General features: G+C 43.8%; 1 protein-coding gene across 2 annotated transcripts in view; it reads right to left on the bottom strand.

Moving 5' to 3' along the window:
- Positions 1-17,670, bottom strand: part of LOC137070480 (voltage-gated potassium channel subunit beta-3) — an 86,698-nt gene extending 69,028 nt beyond the window's left edge. The window contains exons 1-2 of one of the 2 annotated variants that reach the window (XM_067437667.1): positions 17,614-17,670; positions 16,742-17,103 (exon numbers count right to left, since the gene is read on the bottom strand). In XM_067437667.1, the coding sequence (XP_067293768.1) occupies positions 16,742-17,031 (290 nt within the window). In that variant the 5' untranslated portion in view covers positions 17,032-17,103; positions 17,614-17,670. The remainder of the gene's footprint in view (positions 1-16,741; positions 17,104-17,613) is intronic. The other variant, XM_067437669.1, reaches the window with a different exon arrangement.
- Between the last annotated feature and the right edge of the window lie 836 nt (positions 17,671-18,506).

The raw sequence follows: 18,506 nt of genomic DNA on the forward strand, positions 1-18,506 counted from the left end.
TCCTGCTCCGGTCGTACAAGGACCGAACAGGCCTAAGCAGGGGGCCCAGGACCCTATACTCCCAGAGCACCCTCCACAGGATGCCATGACGAACACAGTCGAATGCTATCTCCAAATCCACAAAGCACATGTGGATTGGTTAGGCAAACTCCCATGAACCCTCCAGCACCCTGGAGAGGGTACAATCTTAGAAGAAAAGGTTCTATATAGTAGGGGTGTAAGAAAATATCGATACACGTGAATATCACGATATTTTGTTTGGTGATACTCTATCGATTCTAAAAAACACTGTATCGATATTTATATATTCATTTATTAACATCCAAGATTCGCGAACCCAACCGCTAGATGCCAGTGTGTTATCTCAGAACGTAACTGACACGGAGCCAGAGAAGCGCAAGGTGAATGTGCACGCATTAGCATTAGTAAACCTCACAAGACGTTAAACAAAATCCGAAACTGACAGCGGTGGCAGCAGAACGAAATCATCTGATCATAGTGATGTGGATATGGATGCACCAGCTCTGCAGTTCAGCCTACTTGAAATGGGACTATACAATAGACTTTATTAAAGAAAACAGTCATGGAATCAATGAACTATGCACTTTCTGTTGCTAAATAGTGAACCTTTAAAACATGTAGAATAAAGATTCCTGCAGTCACTTTACTGTTTCCCTTTACTTAGATTGCACAAATCAGTGATTAGTGATATAACTGATACTGCATTAATGAAATAAAACAGTTACTTGTCATATTTTATGCATATGGTTGTGTTCTTTATTCTTTTAAATTAATCTAAAAAAATATTCATTGTTTTTTTTCCGTACAATATCGCAATATATCGTATCGTAACCACTGTAATCGTGATACGCATCGTATCGCCAGATTCTTGGCAATACACAGCCCTACTATATAGAGCCATAAAAGGTTCTGACGGCGCTATGTATTTGGAACCCCTGAAAGGTTCTATATAGAAGCCTTTTTAAATGTAACCATGAAAAAGGTTCTATATGTAACCTTTTAGGGGTTCATTCATTATCATTTGTTTTGTCCTCTCCGGATTAAATATATAATATTATTGACAGACATTTTACTGCATTATTCAGTGTATTCACATGCATTTATGAATGCATGTGAATGATCACAAAATTCAATATATGGGGGTTAGAAAATGTATATATATTTATCTGTATGTAGTTAATCAATATCACACGAAGAGTGCCATTTCAGTTTTTCTCCTCCAAAAATCATCATGATTAAAATGTGATATTAAGTTACTTCAACAGTTTAATAAACAATAATTGAATTACAACTACAAAATGTTGCAGAATAATGTAATATATGAATGAATAATAGTCTATTATTTCATTATTAGTAATATATGAAGAACCTTTGTGACAAAAAGGGTTCTTTCTTGTCATTAAAGAACCTTTTAGCATAAAATGTTCTTTGGAGTTGAGTAAAGAACTCTATGGTTCTATATAGAACACCAATGAACCCTTTTTTTCTAAGAGCTGGTTTTAATAAAAAATAGCATTAGCATTAATATAATATTAATACTCGAACTGATCATATGATAAGTGCATCAATACTGTGTTCTCTGTGTTGTCACAGCTGTGTCAGAGATGAATTTCCTCTGCTGTGTCCCTGAGCAAGGCTCTCTCTGAAATGAAGCTTATAATATTCATGTATTAGATTGGACTCCTGTTTAGCTTCAATAGTTGTCTCAGTTGCGAGCAACGTGAGGTGCGGTGACTGAACATGTGCTTTGTGAAATCAGAGCACAAACCACCTGGTGTGTGATTGAGTCCATACGACGGCGGAAAGGACGATAGAATATGCCCTCTTATTTGCCTGTAAGGTGTGTCCTACTAAAAGCATAATTAAGATATAATTGAAAATTAATTGGTGGAAAAATGACAAAAGTAGGTCTCGACCGATAGTGTGGAGGGATTTATCAGAGGACAAAAAACTCTACTTTCTTTCTCGTTCCAATTTCATGGAGTAAAAACACATTGAAAAACTGTTTAATTCTCATTATTATTATTTTTTCTTCTTTAATAAATCTGTTCCATGGCCTCCAGTGGACAGCATAGAGAACTGCACGTCAATTATTCATGGAAGTAAGAAAATGTTTTTCAAAAGAGGAAACCTGGAAACAGATCGCTGTCCCCCCTGGAGAGACGGAGCTTTTAAGTGCTTCCATCTGGAGAAAACACAATTTGCCGTAACATAAAAGCGAACACAGATACTCCAACGTGCACGGACACTTCTAGCAGCAGTTTGTGCATTCAGACAAACACAAACCCAAGACATTTTGTTCTCCCTCTGTGCTTTTCTCCTGTCACTCATCTTCCAGATCCTGTGGTACTCGTTGCCCTCTCTCAGTGTTTTTTTCTCTTTAAGCCGCTGAGCATAAGCCTCTGCTTCCTCGTCATCTTTATCTCCACAGAACCAATATGTCACATCATTTCAGGCAACACATTGAAAAAAAATGAGAAAACGCACAATATCAGGAATTAAAGGCAGCAATTTGAGCCAGGAGGATATATATATATATACAGCTCTGGAAAAAAATTAAGAGACCACTTAACATTGAGACATCCAAAAAAAAAAAGAATTGTTATCCCATTTGCTCAAGTAGCAAAAGAAAAACTCCATAATAGTTGTTTCACAACTTTCAAAAATATTAAATGTTAACTTATAATAATTATATATACTAATCAGGCATAACATTATGACTAAATATTGTGTTGGTTCCCCTTTTGCTGCCAAAACAGCCCCGACCCATCAAGGCATAGACTCTTTAAGTTGTGAGGTGGGGTCTCCGTGGATTGGACTTGTTTGTTCAGCACATCCCACAAATGCTCGATTGGATTGAGATGGCACAGCCACCAGGGAATACCGTTTACAAAAGGATGTACATGGTCTGCAACAATGCTTAGGTAGGTGGTACGTGTCAAAGTAACATCCACATGGACGGCTTCCATGGTTTCCCAGCAGATCATTGCCTAAAGCATCACACTGCCTCCGCCAGCTTGCCTATTTCCCATAGTGCATCCTGGTGCCATGTGTTCCCCAGGTAAGTATCACATACGCTCCCGGTTATCCACATGATATAAAAGGAAACATGATTCATCAGACCAGGTCACTCTCTTTCATTGCTTCGTGGTCCAGTTCTGATGCGCACATGCACGTAATTTCCACTGAAATAGAAAAACAGGACGGGACATAACCTTTTTTAAATGCTTTAGTTTATATCACAGCTCGTCAAGAGACGTTGAGCTTGTGAAAACTGCAATTTCCTCCTAACCTCTAACCGTTTCTCGTCCATTTCATTTTAAAATATAGCATTCTGTACACAATTCATGATTTTGGATCTGCTCTGTGCTTGTCACGGTGGGTATGGGTGAAAAGGAGCAAGTACTCAAGTGCAGGAAGAATGGTAGTTTTTATGAATACATTTAATTTAATTTAATTAAATTGAATTTAAAAAAAAATTATAATAAAAATAAACAAAAATAAACACCCATGAGGGGAAAACGTCTCAGGTTACGTATGTAACCCTAGTTCCCTGAGGGAACGAGACGCTGCGTCGAAACGCTGTGAGAACGCCTCTGCGTTAATGCGTCGTGAAGCGCCTGTAGAACCATTCCATCGGAAAAAAGATCGATCGTCGGCGTGATGACGTCATCGACCGGAAGCTATAAAGCGTCTGTGAAAACAAACAGGAACTAACTTCTGATAAAGCCTGAAGTAAGTGATCACGGACACGCCGGTAGTATGGCAGAGCGACGCAGCGTCTCGTTCCCTCAGGGAACTAGGGTTACATACGTAACCTGAGACGTTCCCTTTCGGGGAACTCGAGCTGCGTCGAAACGCTGTGAGAACGCTTATACCCACATCGCCATAGGACCAAGTGTCTCGTATGTGTGAAGCCGAAGCGCACACGGCTACGAGAGTACCTGTGCCCCAACTGTAGATGCCAGGTCTAGTTCATAGAACCTGACGAAGGTTAAAGGAGACGACCATCCGGCCGCGTTACAAATATCGTGGAGGGAAGCCCCCGACAAAAGCGCTTTTGAAGCAGCCATACCCCTGGTTGAATGCGCCCGGACAGCCAGTGGAGACGGCTGCCCGGCCGCCTCATAAGCAAGTGAGATGGCCTCGACCACCCACTTGCTCATCCTCTGCTTAGATACTGGGGCCCCTTTCTTAGGGGGCCCAAAACAGACAAACAGCTGATCAGTTTTCCTCCACAGGGCAGCTCTGTGGACATAAGTATCTAACGCCCTGACAGGGCACAGCAGATTCAATCTTTCCTGGTCTGACGTCGTGAAAGGAGGAGGACAGAACGCCTGAAGAGTGATGGGGCCCCGTGGGCTCGTAGGAACCTTGGGGACATAACCCGGCCTGGGATGCAGAAATGCTTTCACCATCCCAGGCGCAAACTCTAAACATGAGGGCCCTACAGACAGGGACTGAATATCTCCTATTCTCTTTAGAGATGAAATAGCCAACAAAAATACCGTCTTGAGGGTAAGGAACTTATCCGAAACCTCCTCCAAGGGTTCGAATGGAGGCTCGGACAAGCCCCGTAGAACAATGGCTAAGTCCCATGCTGGGACCCTCGAGTGCATCACAGGCCTCAACCTTAAAGTGCCACGGAGGAAACGTGTAATCAGAGGGTGTCTTCCCAAAGACACTCCACCGAAAGGGACGTGGAAGGCACCCAAGGCCGCCACGTACACCTTTATTGTGGAGGGGGTCAACCCTGCCGAGAACCTTGCCTGCAGAAACTCCAGCACTGTACCAACCGGGCAGTTAACTGGGTCCCACTGGCGTTCTCTGCACCATGCTGAGAAAAGTTTCCATTTCAGAGCATACAGTTTCCTCGTGGACGGAGCTCTGGAGTGAAGGATGGTCTCTACGACCTCGGCCGAGAGACCTTCCTCTATGAGCCTAGCCCCCTCAGAGGCCAGGCCCACAGTTTCCACATCTCCGGGCGTGGGTGCAGGAATCTCCCGCCCGCCTGAGAGAGTAGATCCCTCCTGGTCGGAATCTCCATCGGAGAGCCTTCCAGGAGAGATATCAGGTCCGAGAACCATACTCGGGTCGGCCAGTACGGAGCCACTAGAAGTACCTGGGCCCCGTCCCGGCGTACCCTCTCCAGAACTCCTGGAAGCAGGACAATCGGGGGGAAGGCGTACAGAGGTAGCCTCGGCCACTCCTGTACCATGGCATCCAGCCCCAGCGGGGCCGGATGGGTCAGAGAAAACCACTGCGGGCAGTGGGAATTCTCCGCCGAAGCAAATAGGTCTATTTCCGCTTTCCCATAAACCTTCCATAGGAGCTCCACCACCTCTGGGTGGAGTCTCCATTCCCCGGGCCTCGGCCCCTGTCTCGACAGGCTGTCTGCTTCCTGATTCAGGACCCCGGGGATATATACTGCCCTGATTGACAGCAATTTCCCCTGGGCCCACAGGAGGATCCGATGTGCCAATTTGTCCAAAGGACGGGACCTCAGACCCTGGTGATTTATGTAGGCGACCACCGACGTGTTGTCTGTCCTGACTAACACATGGTGGCCCCTGAGGTCGGGCAGGAACTGTTTCAATGCAAGAAACACTGCGAGCATCTCTAGCCGATTTATGTGCCAGTGCCGCTGATGTTCCTGCCATAGACCCTGGGACGAGCGACCACTCATGGTCGCCCCCCAGCCCGTGAGAGAGGCGTCTGTCGTTAGCGTTACGCGACGAACATGAGCCCCCAACACGGGACCCTGAGATAAAAACCCCGGGTTTTTCCACATGACCAGAGCACGTAGGCATCGCCGCGTGACTTTGATCGTGCGGAGCGGATTTCCCCTCGGGGAGAACCCTTTCGTTTTGAGCCACCACTGCAGTGGCCTCATGTACAGTAGGCCAAAAGGTATCACGTTGGACGCTGCTGCCATGAGACCTAACAGTTTCTGGAACTGTTTCACAGTGACGGCCCGGCCTAGCTTCTGTTCTTTGACGGCTGCCAGGACCGATGCTATGCGTGTTGGCGATAATTGCGCCCGCATAATTACCGAATCCCAGTTCACACCTAGAAAAGTGGTTCTCTGAGCCGGAGAAAGCACACTCTTCTTGGCGTTCAGCCTCAACCCCAGCTTCGACATGTGGGCGAGAACAGCATCTCGATGCTGAACCGCCATCTGCTCTGTATTCGCTAGAATCAGCCAGTCGTCGATATAGTTCAGTATGCGGATGCCCTGCAGACGCAGCGGCGCCAGAGCTGCATCCACACACTTGGTGAACGTGCGGGGTGACAGTGCTAGACCGAAGGGAAGTACACGATATTGGTATGCCTCTCCCCCGAAGGCAAACCTCAGGAACTTCCTGTGATGTGGAAGGATGGAGACATGAAAATACGCATCTTTGAGGTCTATGGTGACAAACCAATCCTCCGATTTGACCTGCGCTACAATCTGTCTGAGTGTAAGCATCTTGAATTTGAGCTTGGCCACCGAGCGATTCAATAGCCGCAGATCTAATATCGGGCGTAAGCCCCCATCCTTCTTCGGCACGATGAAGTAACGGCTGTAAAAGCCATACTCCCTGCTGGGAGGGGGAACCCTCTCTATAGCCCCTTTTTGCAGGAGTGTCTCTACTTCCTGTGCCATTACCAGAGCCTGCTCCGGGCCCACCTCTGTAGGTAGGACACCGCAGAAAGGAGGTGGCCGACTTCTGAATTGAATGGCGTACCCCTTTTCTATTATCTGCAGGACCCAATGAGATATATTTGATAGACGTTTCCACTCGTCTAGAAAATCTACTAAGGGAACCAGCCTCTCGAGGCTGGCCTCTGGTGTATTTTGAGCAACAAGCACAGTGCCCTGAAGCGGCGGACCGGCAGGGAACGACTGACTTGACTGCTCGGGGGCCCCCCGAAGGGGTTGCGGACCACCCTCGGGTGGCCCGCGGAGACCGACTGCGCCCCGGCATTGCGGCGGGGTTGGCAGCGCGGCCCCCCGAGGGTGCCGTAGGGAAGCGGGTACCGTTGGCAGGGGTAAACACCGCTTCCCTACGGGGGGAACCACCCTCAGCGTCCTGGCGCTTCTGGCGTCAGGAACGCTTCGACGAGGCCTTCTTGGCGATCAGGACTGTCCGCAGATCAGCCCTGCCCCTCGAAGGCCTCGCCTGAGAGCGCCGCCCCTCGTCCCCGCGCTGAGGGGGAGCTCGAGCGGCGACGCTCTGCTTTTGTTGCGCCCTGTGAGCGGAGCTCGTACTCGGCTTGGGCTGCCTGATGTCAGCGGCAGCCCCAGGGACCTGGACCCGGAGAGGGAGAAACTGCTTTAGCGCCGCAGCTTGCTTCTTTGACTCCTGGAACCTCTCGGTGACAGTGTGTACTGCGTCACCGAAGAGGCCACCAGGAGACAGCGGCGCGTCGAGCAGGAAGCTTTTCTCCCTCTCCTTGATTTCAGTGGGGTTGAGCCATAAATGCCTCTCCGTAGCCACCAAGGCTGCCATAGAGCGGCCAACACATCTGGCCGTCTCCTTGGTGGCCCGGAGAGCAAGATCAGCTGATGTTCTAAGCTCATTTATAATATCTCCCCCCACTTCATCACGTCCATCTAGGTCCCTGAGCAGGTCAGCCTGATAAGCCTGCATTATAGCCATAGTATGCAGGCATGCAGCAGCCTGACCTGTCGCCGAGTACGCTTTGCCCACCAGTGCCGACGTTGTTTTTAATGGTCTGGTGGGCAAAGTCGGGGCCTTCAGGGACGATGCCGAGGAAGGCGAGAGATGGCTCGCGAGCGTCTCTTCTACCTTTGGCATCGCCCCATAACCGTAGTGCTTCAGCCCCATGATGTTGTTATAGACCGAAGTCTGAGGGCTGAACACACGGTATGATGCCGGTCTCCTCCATGACTTTGCCACCTCGGTGTGCAAATCATGGAAGAACGGCAGGCCCCGTCGCTGAGGTTCTGAAGCGCGAGCGGGCAGGAATCTTTCATCTAATTTACTAGATTTTCTTCTTCCTGCCTCAGATCTTTCTATGGGCCAGTCAATATTTAGTCTGGCCACAGCTCGCGTTAAAACCTCAACGAGCTCCTCACTCGCAGGGGACTGAAGTGGCGAATCTTCAGTCGCGATGCTCTCAACGTCCACCTCCTCGGAGCTGGATAGTTGGAGCACCGGCGACTCTCTCGGGGGGGAAGAAACCGCCATGCGTGCTTCCATGCCCCGAGAAGAGCCGCTGGATGGAGCAGGTGAGGGCAGAGATAAGGCAGCGCCCGTCTCTAACCCCTCTGCAACATCCAATTGTGATCCCCACGACTGCAGCCTTCGCTCCGCCTCGGCGGCAGCGGGACCAGAGCCGCGGGGAACACGAGCCGAGGCACCCTCCTCGAAGAGTGCCCGGCGGGAGCGCAGCGTTCTCAGTGGCATACGCTCACAGTGCTCGCAAGCAGCCCCCTCGAGGGCTGCCTGGGCATGCTGCGCTCCCAAGCAGGCTACACAAAGAGAGTGTGTATCCCCGCTCGTGATGTAGCGTGGGCAGGGATGAACACACCTCTTAAAGCTGCTTTCACTCGCCATTTTAATCTATCTATTTTATTTTCTCTTTGTTTGTTAATATATACTGCAATATTTAACAAAAGGGTGGAAAATCTCTGGATATAGACAGACAAAAACACCAAATAGACAGACAGGTTCACACAGATCGCTTGCTGAAGGCTCAGAAGCTAGTTCCTGTTTGTTTTCACGGACGCTTTATAGCTTCCGGTCAATGACGTCATCACGCCGACGATCGATCTTTTTTCCGATGGAATGGTTCTACAGGCGCTTCACGACGCATTAACACAGAGGCGTTCTCACAGCGTTTCGACGCAGCTCGAGTTCCCCGAAAGGGAACCAAACTTTACTCAAGGATCAGGAACATGAAGCAGACCAGAAGCACGTGACGGGAACAGAAACAACGATCCAGCACAGGACAGCAAACACAAGGACACTAAATAGGGAACAAACAAGGCAGGTTATGATGGAGAACAAGTGGAGCAAATGAATCAATAATCAGATAACAAGAGGGGCGAGGTCAAGACAATAAACAGGAGAGCACATGGCACAAGGAACACGTGACAAGCCATGTGCTCACACCAAACATGACAAACACAAGCAGATGACCAGCAATAGGCTTGTTCGACTTCATACAGCGATGCGCAGACCAATCGGCGGCTGACTTGAAACAGTGCGTGCTGGTTAGAAATGTTGTCCGACTTTAGGCAGCACAGACGGCACATGACTGTGACGTATGTCAACAAAGTGCTGCGAGAACGATTCGAGAGCAGCCGGCAGGTGTATTTTGTGCAACTTCTCCAGAGCGGCTGCACAAGCTCTGATGACAACACAGCTGATCCACGATTAGCCAGATTCACCGCATGACAGCGATTGTGTGTTTCGTGTTTATTCTAAAACCTTCTGTTCCACTAATGCTCACCAATCTGTTTTTATAATGGTAAAACCTCTTTTCATGTATTCGCAATGTTATATTGTAACAAACTTAAACTTCATTGATGGTGTAGGTTTATATGTTTAACTTTATTCTTTTACAAAAACACGCTGTTTTAAGCAGTACATCAATGAAAATGTCTTCTGAAACATCTGTGTATTTGACAAATATTGCATTTATTTCTTTGCAGGAATAAATAGATTTTGCTGCTCCTCCTGCACACGGCTACTCTCGCTGATCGGTTGCATCCAGCCGCAGCCGATGTTGAACACACACACCTGATACCCGATGACAAATACAAGCCATGTGCTCACACAAAGACAAGTCAGACATGTCACAGTGCTGTCGTGTCTCTGGACCAGAACTGTGGCGGTTCACATGAAGCTAACGTGAAACCAGACTTCACTTCACCAAACCTCATTTGTACATTTCAATCTGTACATTTTGATTGCTTATATTTTTTTAAACGATATTTATTATATGCTGATTGATTTGATATGATTATTTGATATGATTATTTTAGAGCACACTAGCTTATAACAGTAAGACTAACATAACTAAAAGCCAAAAAAGAAACAACATTCTTTTTGTTTTCATGGGGACTTTAAACTTTTGCACTGTTGTCTTCATTCGCCCGAAAACGGTCAAAGATGTCAATCTAGTGCATATTCACATAGGAAAAATATTGAAAAGTCGCAGAGCTTAAAGCTGCACTATGTAACTTTTCTGTCCGCTAGAGGTCGCTATTTAAAACAATTTAAAACAAAAGCCTATTTAAAACAAAAGCGTAGTTTGACGACGGCAAGTTTGAGCGCAGAATCTTGGGACATGTGGTCTTCACCTCACAGCCGGTGGAAAAGAATCAGGATAGGACTCGGGCAGAAATCATGTTCATCGATGAGATTATTAACGTTACAGAGGTATGAAGCAGAGCAGGACCGAGTGTTGAGGAGCTGAGCACGGCCGCTGGAGCGATTGAACGCAAACACACACAAGCAGCGGAACTTTTATTATGAAGGGACACAGTCGCCGGCACCATTTCCGCTTTTCCGGTCATAAGTATGAGGTAACGCAGCTCTGTTTATCAAACCTGACTCAAACCTGTTTATTAGATACATTTAAGTGTGTTTAAAATGATGTTATGACGTTTCTCTGTGTGTTCGCTCAGTGGCTGCTGTGACGCTTGTTCACACTGCTAACAGTAAAGCGTTTCTGTCAAATAAAACGGAGGCCAAATAAAACACAAAAAAATACTAAATCACGACTTATATAGTGATGGGCCAATTTCAAAACAAAGCTTTGAACCGTTATGAGTCAGCGTATCGATTCTTGATTCGGATCCCGTGTCAAACCCCCAAATTGCTGAAATCATGTGACGTTAGTGATCATAAATCAATACACTGATTCTTAACGGTTCAAAGCTATGTTTTGAAATCGGCCATAACTACATAAGTAGTTATTTAGTTATTTTTTGTTTGTTTTTTGCGCACAAAAGCTATTCTCGTTGCTTCATAAAATGATTGTAGAGCCGCTGTAGTGAGATGGGCTTTGTATCGACGTCTTTAGAGCCTTTATGGGTCTTGAGAGAGGAAATGACATTGGTGTCAATGAAGGCCTTTCTGAGCCATCGGATTTCAACACTTCATTTGTCTTCCGAAGATGAATGGAAGTCTCACGGGTGTCGAACGACATGAGGGTGAGGAATTAATGACAGAATTTTCATTTTTGTGTGAACTAACCCTTTAAGGATGCTAATTAAACAGAGTTTGATTGTGTTTACACTTTTCAGGCAAATACAAATGACTTATTTATTGTTGTCTGTGTGTTTTGAGCTAGGACTGAACCAAAACATGCTGTTTTGCACTTATAAATGGAGATTTATGAATCTGTATTGAAGAGAGATCACCGGTCAAGTCATAGAGGACCTTCATTACATTCACACGCACACAAACAAACACTCTGAGTTCTCTCAGGCTATATAAAGATACTGTAGCCCTGTGTCTCAAACCAGTGAACCTTGAGCACGGCCGGCAGTTCCCATGGCAACCCTCATAGAACAAATCACCTGGGAACACAGAATAGCCTTGTGGGATTTGTGGTGCAATTATAACAGGATTATAAGTATTATAAACTTCAGAAAATGTCCAATATGCCATAAGTGTCCCAATGGTTATATTTATTATTGATAAAGATATTGTGGATATTTGGAATGTTATATTACTCTGCAGGAAGATTACTGTGTATTGCATGCAGGGCATGAAATACATGGATGACTTATACTACATTTGCCAAAAAATGTGTACTATATAAACCAGAACACCCTGTGTAATCCACTGCATCCCAAAAACTGTAAAAAGTGCCCCTATTATGCTTTTTTGGTTATTGTCTTCCAAAAGAAAGAAGCAATATAAGACAATACAGATGTATAATGCTATTTCATTTCATTGAAATGCTTATCATTAACGTAAATGAATGACTGGCATGCTTCTTTACATTATAAATTGTCATATGGTCCACATGGCTGATAGTGAAGAATTTTGAAGAATGTTTACACTATCACTAAAGTTCAAGACCTATCATAAAATCAGTCCATATAACACAATGCTCTAGAAAGACTTGGATGCAGAATGTGGACTGTTTTTATGGTGCCTTTCTAATAGTTATAGTAATTGTCATTTCAGGAGCTTGAGTCATTTTATGGAATAGAGTTCCAATTTTTATCCAAAATGTATTCCTGTGATCAAAATCTGAATGTTCAGCATCATTACTCCAGTCTTCAGTGTCACATGATCCTTCAGAAATCATTCTAATATGATCATTTGCTGCTCAAGAAACATTTATGATTATAATCAATGTTGAAAACAGCTGCTTCATATTTTGTGGAAACTGATTTTTTTCCCCAGGATTATTTGATGAATAAACAGTTCAAAAGAACAGCATTTATTTAAAATAACAATATTCTGCAACATTAAGTTAATTTCATATATCCCCCATGTTAAAATGCCCAAAATTAAAGGTGAACTATGTAGTATTTTTGCAGTAAAATATCCAAAAACCACTAGGCCAGTGTTATATATTTTGTTCAGTTGAGTACCTACAATATCCCAGAAGTTTCCAACTATTTGTAAATTGTGAGAAAATTACTATTTTAACTAAGGACAGGGACGTTTCAACATTGCATTTGAGGGAGTCGCCTGTCAATTGCGTCATATCTGCGTTAACCTCGGTTTCGGCTTTTATTTGACAGGAGTGCTTTACTCTTAGCAGTGTGAACAAGTGAACACACGGAGTAAAGTCATAACATCGTTTTGAACACACTTAAATGTATCTAATATGATAAACAGAGCTACATTACCTCAAAATCATAACCGGAAGAGCGGATCTGTGCAGGCGCCCGGCGAATGTCTCCCGTCCCTTCATCATAAAAGTCCTGGTATTCGCGAGGCGGGTATTTGTTTAAAAATCTCTCCAGCAGCTGTGCTCAGGTCCATAACACTCGGTCCTGCTCTGCTTTAGACTACAGTAACATTAATAACCGCATGCATGAACGTGATTTCTGCCCGAGTCCTATTTTCCACCGGCTGTGATGAGAAGACCACATCTCCCAAGATGCTGCGCTCACACTTTGCGTCATCAAACTACGATTTGTTTTGAATAGGCGCCCTCTAGTGGACGGAAAGCTCCATAGTGCACCTTTAAAGCATAACAATTTTTTTACAGCCCGGTACAAAAAGTGGTTTTGTTCTATATAGCTAATTTCGCCCCTCATGACAACTGTGAGAGATGTGGATTTTTTTTATAGCTCATCCATTTAAATTATATTGAGCCTTGAAGTTCTGCATAATTAAGGTCGTGGCCACTTGAGTGAGTCAGTGACAGGTCGTTTGTCTGCTGTCAACCAGGCACCTCAGCTCCATACACATCCCGCCTCCTTGCCCATTTTCGGTTATACGGGAGTGACACGCTATAAAGATGGCAACAGATGCCCCACACTTTGGGCTTCAAAACGCTCTTCAGAAACTACGTCCTACTTCTACGTCCTTTGTTTTACACAGTCTATGCTAATAACACACTAAAGACTAAGACTGTGTCCAAAATGTCCCTCTATACCGGAATATGAACCGGAAGTTGCAACTTATTTTATTTTAGTGCTGTGACGTATAAGTGAAACGGAATATTGAATAGAGGGCAGGGTTTGACTTCAGCGCTCCTCCTCTCCGTCTCTCTTTCATAGCAGACGAACATTAAAGGGGAGTGGTTAAAGGGGTACTTCAGCGCTGGGAAGATGAATCTGTATTTAAACTGGGTCATCAATGTAGTAGAAATGGGAAATTATTTTCGAATTTGGTGCCTTCTAGACTGAGAAAAGACAGAAAATGTATTTTTGTCTCATGGGGATGAAAGACTACAATTCCCAGAATGCTTCGCTGCCCTGTGAGGCCATTCCCAAAGCCACCGTTACTGGATTACTGTGACTGAGTTAGAGAAGACACTACAATTAAAAACTGAACGTGTCTGTTCAATATAATGAGTGAGTCACCGCGCGAGTGTCACAGCACTGAGCACTAACTGCAGGAGTCAGATAAATGAGCTGATGAGCTCTCGTGATGAGAGCTGAGGTAATCGCGACTACACTCGTGGCATACATTCACAACGCGAGTTCAGTCTGGCGCGTTTCAGTTCATGCCTTTGCAAGCTTAACTTTCATAGAAATTAATTTGAGAAGTTAAAAGACTTATATTGCTCACCATAGCTCAGTTTAAAGCTACACTGTGTGATATTTTCTCCCATCTAGTGGTGAAAAGGTATATGACCATCCAGTGAATAATTGTTTCTGTTCCTCTCAATTTCGATTTCGTTTCAACTCCTACGGTGGCCGATTTAGTTATGGCTTCCAGTTCGACCTCTTCGGTGAGTGTTGCGTCAACTCAAGTGATGAGGTAATTTTTGAAAACTATTATAATTTGCAGTTATTTAATTTACCAAATGATTTTACCAAACTTTTATCAGTGCTATCATTATTCTGTATATTGTACAACACCACTAGCGTAAGGCAAACAAATTATAATGCAATTCAAATATTAATCTCATGTTATCCGTCATAGAACACGGATTTATGTTATAAGGTAAACAATACTTTTTCATCATTGACGCGAGGAAAACTATCCTAGACGTCGTTCTAGTGTTATGCACAGCACACCATGATATAATTAGCCAAGCAACAATAAAACTTCCAATATACACAAATAGGCTGAATTAATATTACCTGTCGAGAAGAAAGCAGGCAATGTCGGCGTTCTTTTTAAAATCGTTGCTCCTCCTGAGCTCTTTCCATCTTGGAAAGGCCACTCCAGTATTTACTTTTGTCTTGTTGATTGGCCTGTTGCGTTGCCGTCTTAATTCTCTTTTCCGCTTCCTTGGCGACTCTGATACATATCCCGCAATGTTACTAGGTCCCCGACCGGGGTCGAATTCGGTAATCAATTCCGGGACGTGGTTGCTTTTACACAGAAGGCGACCCGACAATTGTTCCGGGAATATTGCGGGTCCGACGTGCAGTGAGAAAGGGGCTTAAGAGTGATCCTCCATCATCATAAAGCAGCCTCAAGCAATCCTCCTCTTCACATTCGACACAGTGCCATCGAGTGTAAAAACGCGAAAAGCGAAGCTTGAATTTACGGGTATGTCCCTCTTTGGCAAATGTACTTTCAAGATGGAGGAGCAACATGGCGACCGCCATCCGAACCCTCAACACTTATGTATTTTCAATGGTATATTATAAAATTATGAGAATGCATTATTACTTGAAAGAAGTAAATATACATTAATGAGCACATATATTTTTGAAAGAACTAAGTGATTTTAGCTAAGAATAAACTAAAAAAGTTACACAGTGTAGCTTTAAATGAGTGCCTGTAGCTGAGAGCTGAGCTCTGAGTGTGATCTCCATCCCCCATGCGTGGGTTCAAAACATGCGGAAATGGCTCCCTCTGCTGCCTGTAGTCTTTAGCCTTTGGCCAAACATTCCTCCTATGATGCAAATATCGTCAATTTGCATCAAAGGAGGAATTTTTCCAGAAATAAAATGCATAAATCTCTTGTCTCATGGGCATATGAGGGGGGAAAGCACAATCATTTGAATATACTCCAGGGTTTCTACTGATACAAAGTCATATGCTAATCGCTGAAGTAGGATAGTAGTAAGGATACTCAAACCTAGGAACGCCATTTCCAGACCAGAAGTTACTTTTCAGATTTTGATTAAAGATTACCACAGCAAACTTTTTTCTTCTTCTGTGTATTAACTTACATGGATTAATTGTTCTCCCTAAGACCTTCAATATGTGCTAACAAAGTAAATAAGGTCGATTTCACGAGGACTTTAAATAGGGCACTATTTCAGGGGGCAGCGATTTGTACTGGTCTTCGAAAACATAGTGGATGTTGTCGAGTGCACTCATTCAATCCCACAATGCGAGTGTACAACAGATGTGCCTTCAACAGCTAGAGAATACCCATAATGCACTGTGAGGGTCACGCTGAATGAATTCCTGCGTCTCGCCAGATGGAGCCCGCAGCTTAATTATTCATCTATTTTCCAAAGTGCTGGTCCAATGTGGGTACAGCTTAAAGTCATACAGGTATCAGTTCCTTTTGAATTGGTCATTAAATGGTTTAATTAAGATCTATACATACTAGTTTCCATTGCAAAGCTCAAGATAAATCTTTTCATTACTACCGGGTCCGGAGCTGCCAATTTGCTAAGTTTCAAATGTTTACTAAACAGCACAAACTATAGAAAAGCGGCAGCCTTTCTGGTGCACTCAGTGTCCAAATTCACTCACTCGTTTTCATTCACTCCTTATATTAGTGGAGTATAGGGAATGGGGTTATTTTGAACATCGCCTAAGGGTACGTTTACATGACAACAATGTACTAGAAATTAATTGCTTTCTAATTCAGTTTTTGCTTACAGATGACACCATTGTCAAATGATACCCCTTTAAAACTAAGACATATGAACTGAACAAGACGTACCGTGACATAAAAGTCTTCACTGTCCCTTTTAATTAATTGAATGCATCCTTGATGAATACCAGTATTCATTTCTAATTATGTCTTCTGCTCTGAATGTAGCTTCTGTGCTACTGCTACTTCATTTATTATCCTTTCACATTCGCTTTATCAGGTTTGACAGTTTGACACCACTGAGAGTGGATTTCCCGAAACACTTCCACACACTCACCGGTACAGCATGGCTTGGCTCTCTGACTGGCAGTCATTGATGCTGAGGCCGCACTCCCTCAGGTAGAGCTCCAGACGTCGCCGCTCAACCAGTCTGTGCGCCGCCTCCAAAATCTGAGAAGCAAGCGCATTTGTTTCTCCTTTCTGCCCCTTTCCACGGCTTTGCACATTAACTTTTGCCCCAGTGCTGCTCGCTGCCCCTGACGAGGCTTTAGGCTTCTTGCTGATCCCGTACAGGTCCTCAACGGAGAACTTGCCCCCCTTCGCCCCACGACCTCCAAACATGGCCATATTTGCAGTGTTAGTGTTCGTCTGTGGATTGAGCTCTCAGTTGAGCATTTAGATACACTCCAACTGGCAGGACTAGACGTAGACAGATAAAAGAAAGGCAAAAAAATCAGAGAACAAAGTTTCAGCATAAAGGTACCAAATTAAATATATCATTTGGAAATGCCACATTCATTCGAAACACACACAGATAAAAGAAAAAAAATGTCCCATCCTGGATGTTTGTTGTTCTACACTATGAAAATGACAAAAAAAGAATATCTGTACACATCACTGTCAAAAGTCACACACACACACACACACACACACACACACACACATTCTTTTTTTAAAACATCTCTTTCACTGCAAAAAAAAGTAATTTTAGAGATCTAGTAAATATTTCTAAACATTCTAAAAGAAAACCATGCATTTACTCAAAAAGCAAAGTTGCGAAAAATAACGTTTTCATAGAATATCCCCTGATTTAATATTACTTTTCCTACCCCAAATAGTTTTTGTTGTAGTTGTTGCGTAAAGAATTATGCTTAAAACAAATAAAAAACAATTTAAAAAAATTTACAAATCTCAGAAAATGTTTCTTACTTTCGTCCCTTTTGCTTTCTCTTCTCTTTTTCCCAGTCTCTTTCGCTCTTTCGAATGAAAGATGACAGGCTTTACAGTGATGTAGATTTAGATTTAAAACACACACACAAACACACACACACACACACACACACACACACACACACACACACACACACACACACACACACACACACACACACACACAGACACACACACACACACACACACTACACACACCACACACACACACTAATGCTCAAGCTGCTTGCATTGGGTTTGATTGGCATCAAAAAAAAAAAAAAAAACTCAGATAAAAAGTGACCAGGTCGCCCCTCCCTCAACAGCTCACACAGATGATGTGGAAAAAGGAACGCTAAAAAAGACACAATAAAACAAAGGACTGACATCCAAAAGGAAACCAAAAATACCACACCAATATCTAATAATAAAAACGATTGGTTTGACAGGCATAATGACATCATTTTCAAAAAGGGCACTATAAACAGATTATGGTATGATGATGTTACTCAGTACAGAATCAAGATCAAGTCTTTTTCACAATTGAAAAATTGCCATTTTGATCTATTTTTGATCTCAGTTGTTGCCTGAGAATACATGGTGATGGAGACTTCTGTGATCAAATCAAAGTCAGGAATTCATATATACTGAACATTTAATCATCAAATTCTTTGGAGACCAAATGATCTGAACTGTGATATCCACATTCATTTTTATTCATTTGCCCATTATTACTGTATGCAAACAGTTACATTAAATAAGCCTTCATTTTAATTTCCAAGAGTGCTGACATTTTTTTTGTAACTTCTTTGGATGGTTTCACACCACTTTCCACGTGTTTTCTACGCTTCAGACAACAGTAATCTCTGTGTTATTTGGTGACTCGTAACACA

The sequence above is a fragment of the Pseudorasbora parva genome, chromosome 3 (assembly GCF_024679245.1).
Source record: "Pseudorasbora parva isolate DD20220531a chromosome 3, ASM2467924v1, whole genome shotgun sequence".
Taxonomy (NCBI): Eukaryota; Metazoa; Chordata; class Actinopteri; order Cypriniformes; family Gobionidae; genus Pseudorasbora; species Pseudorasbora parva.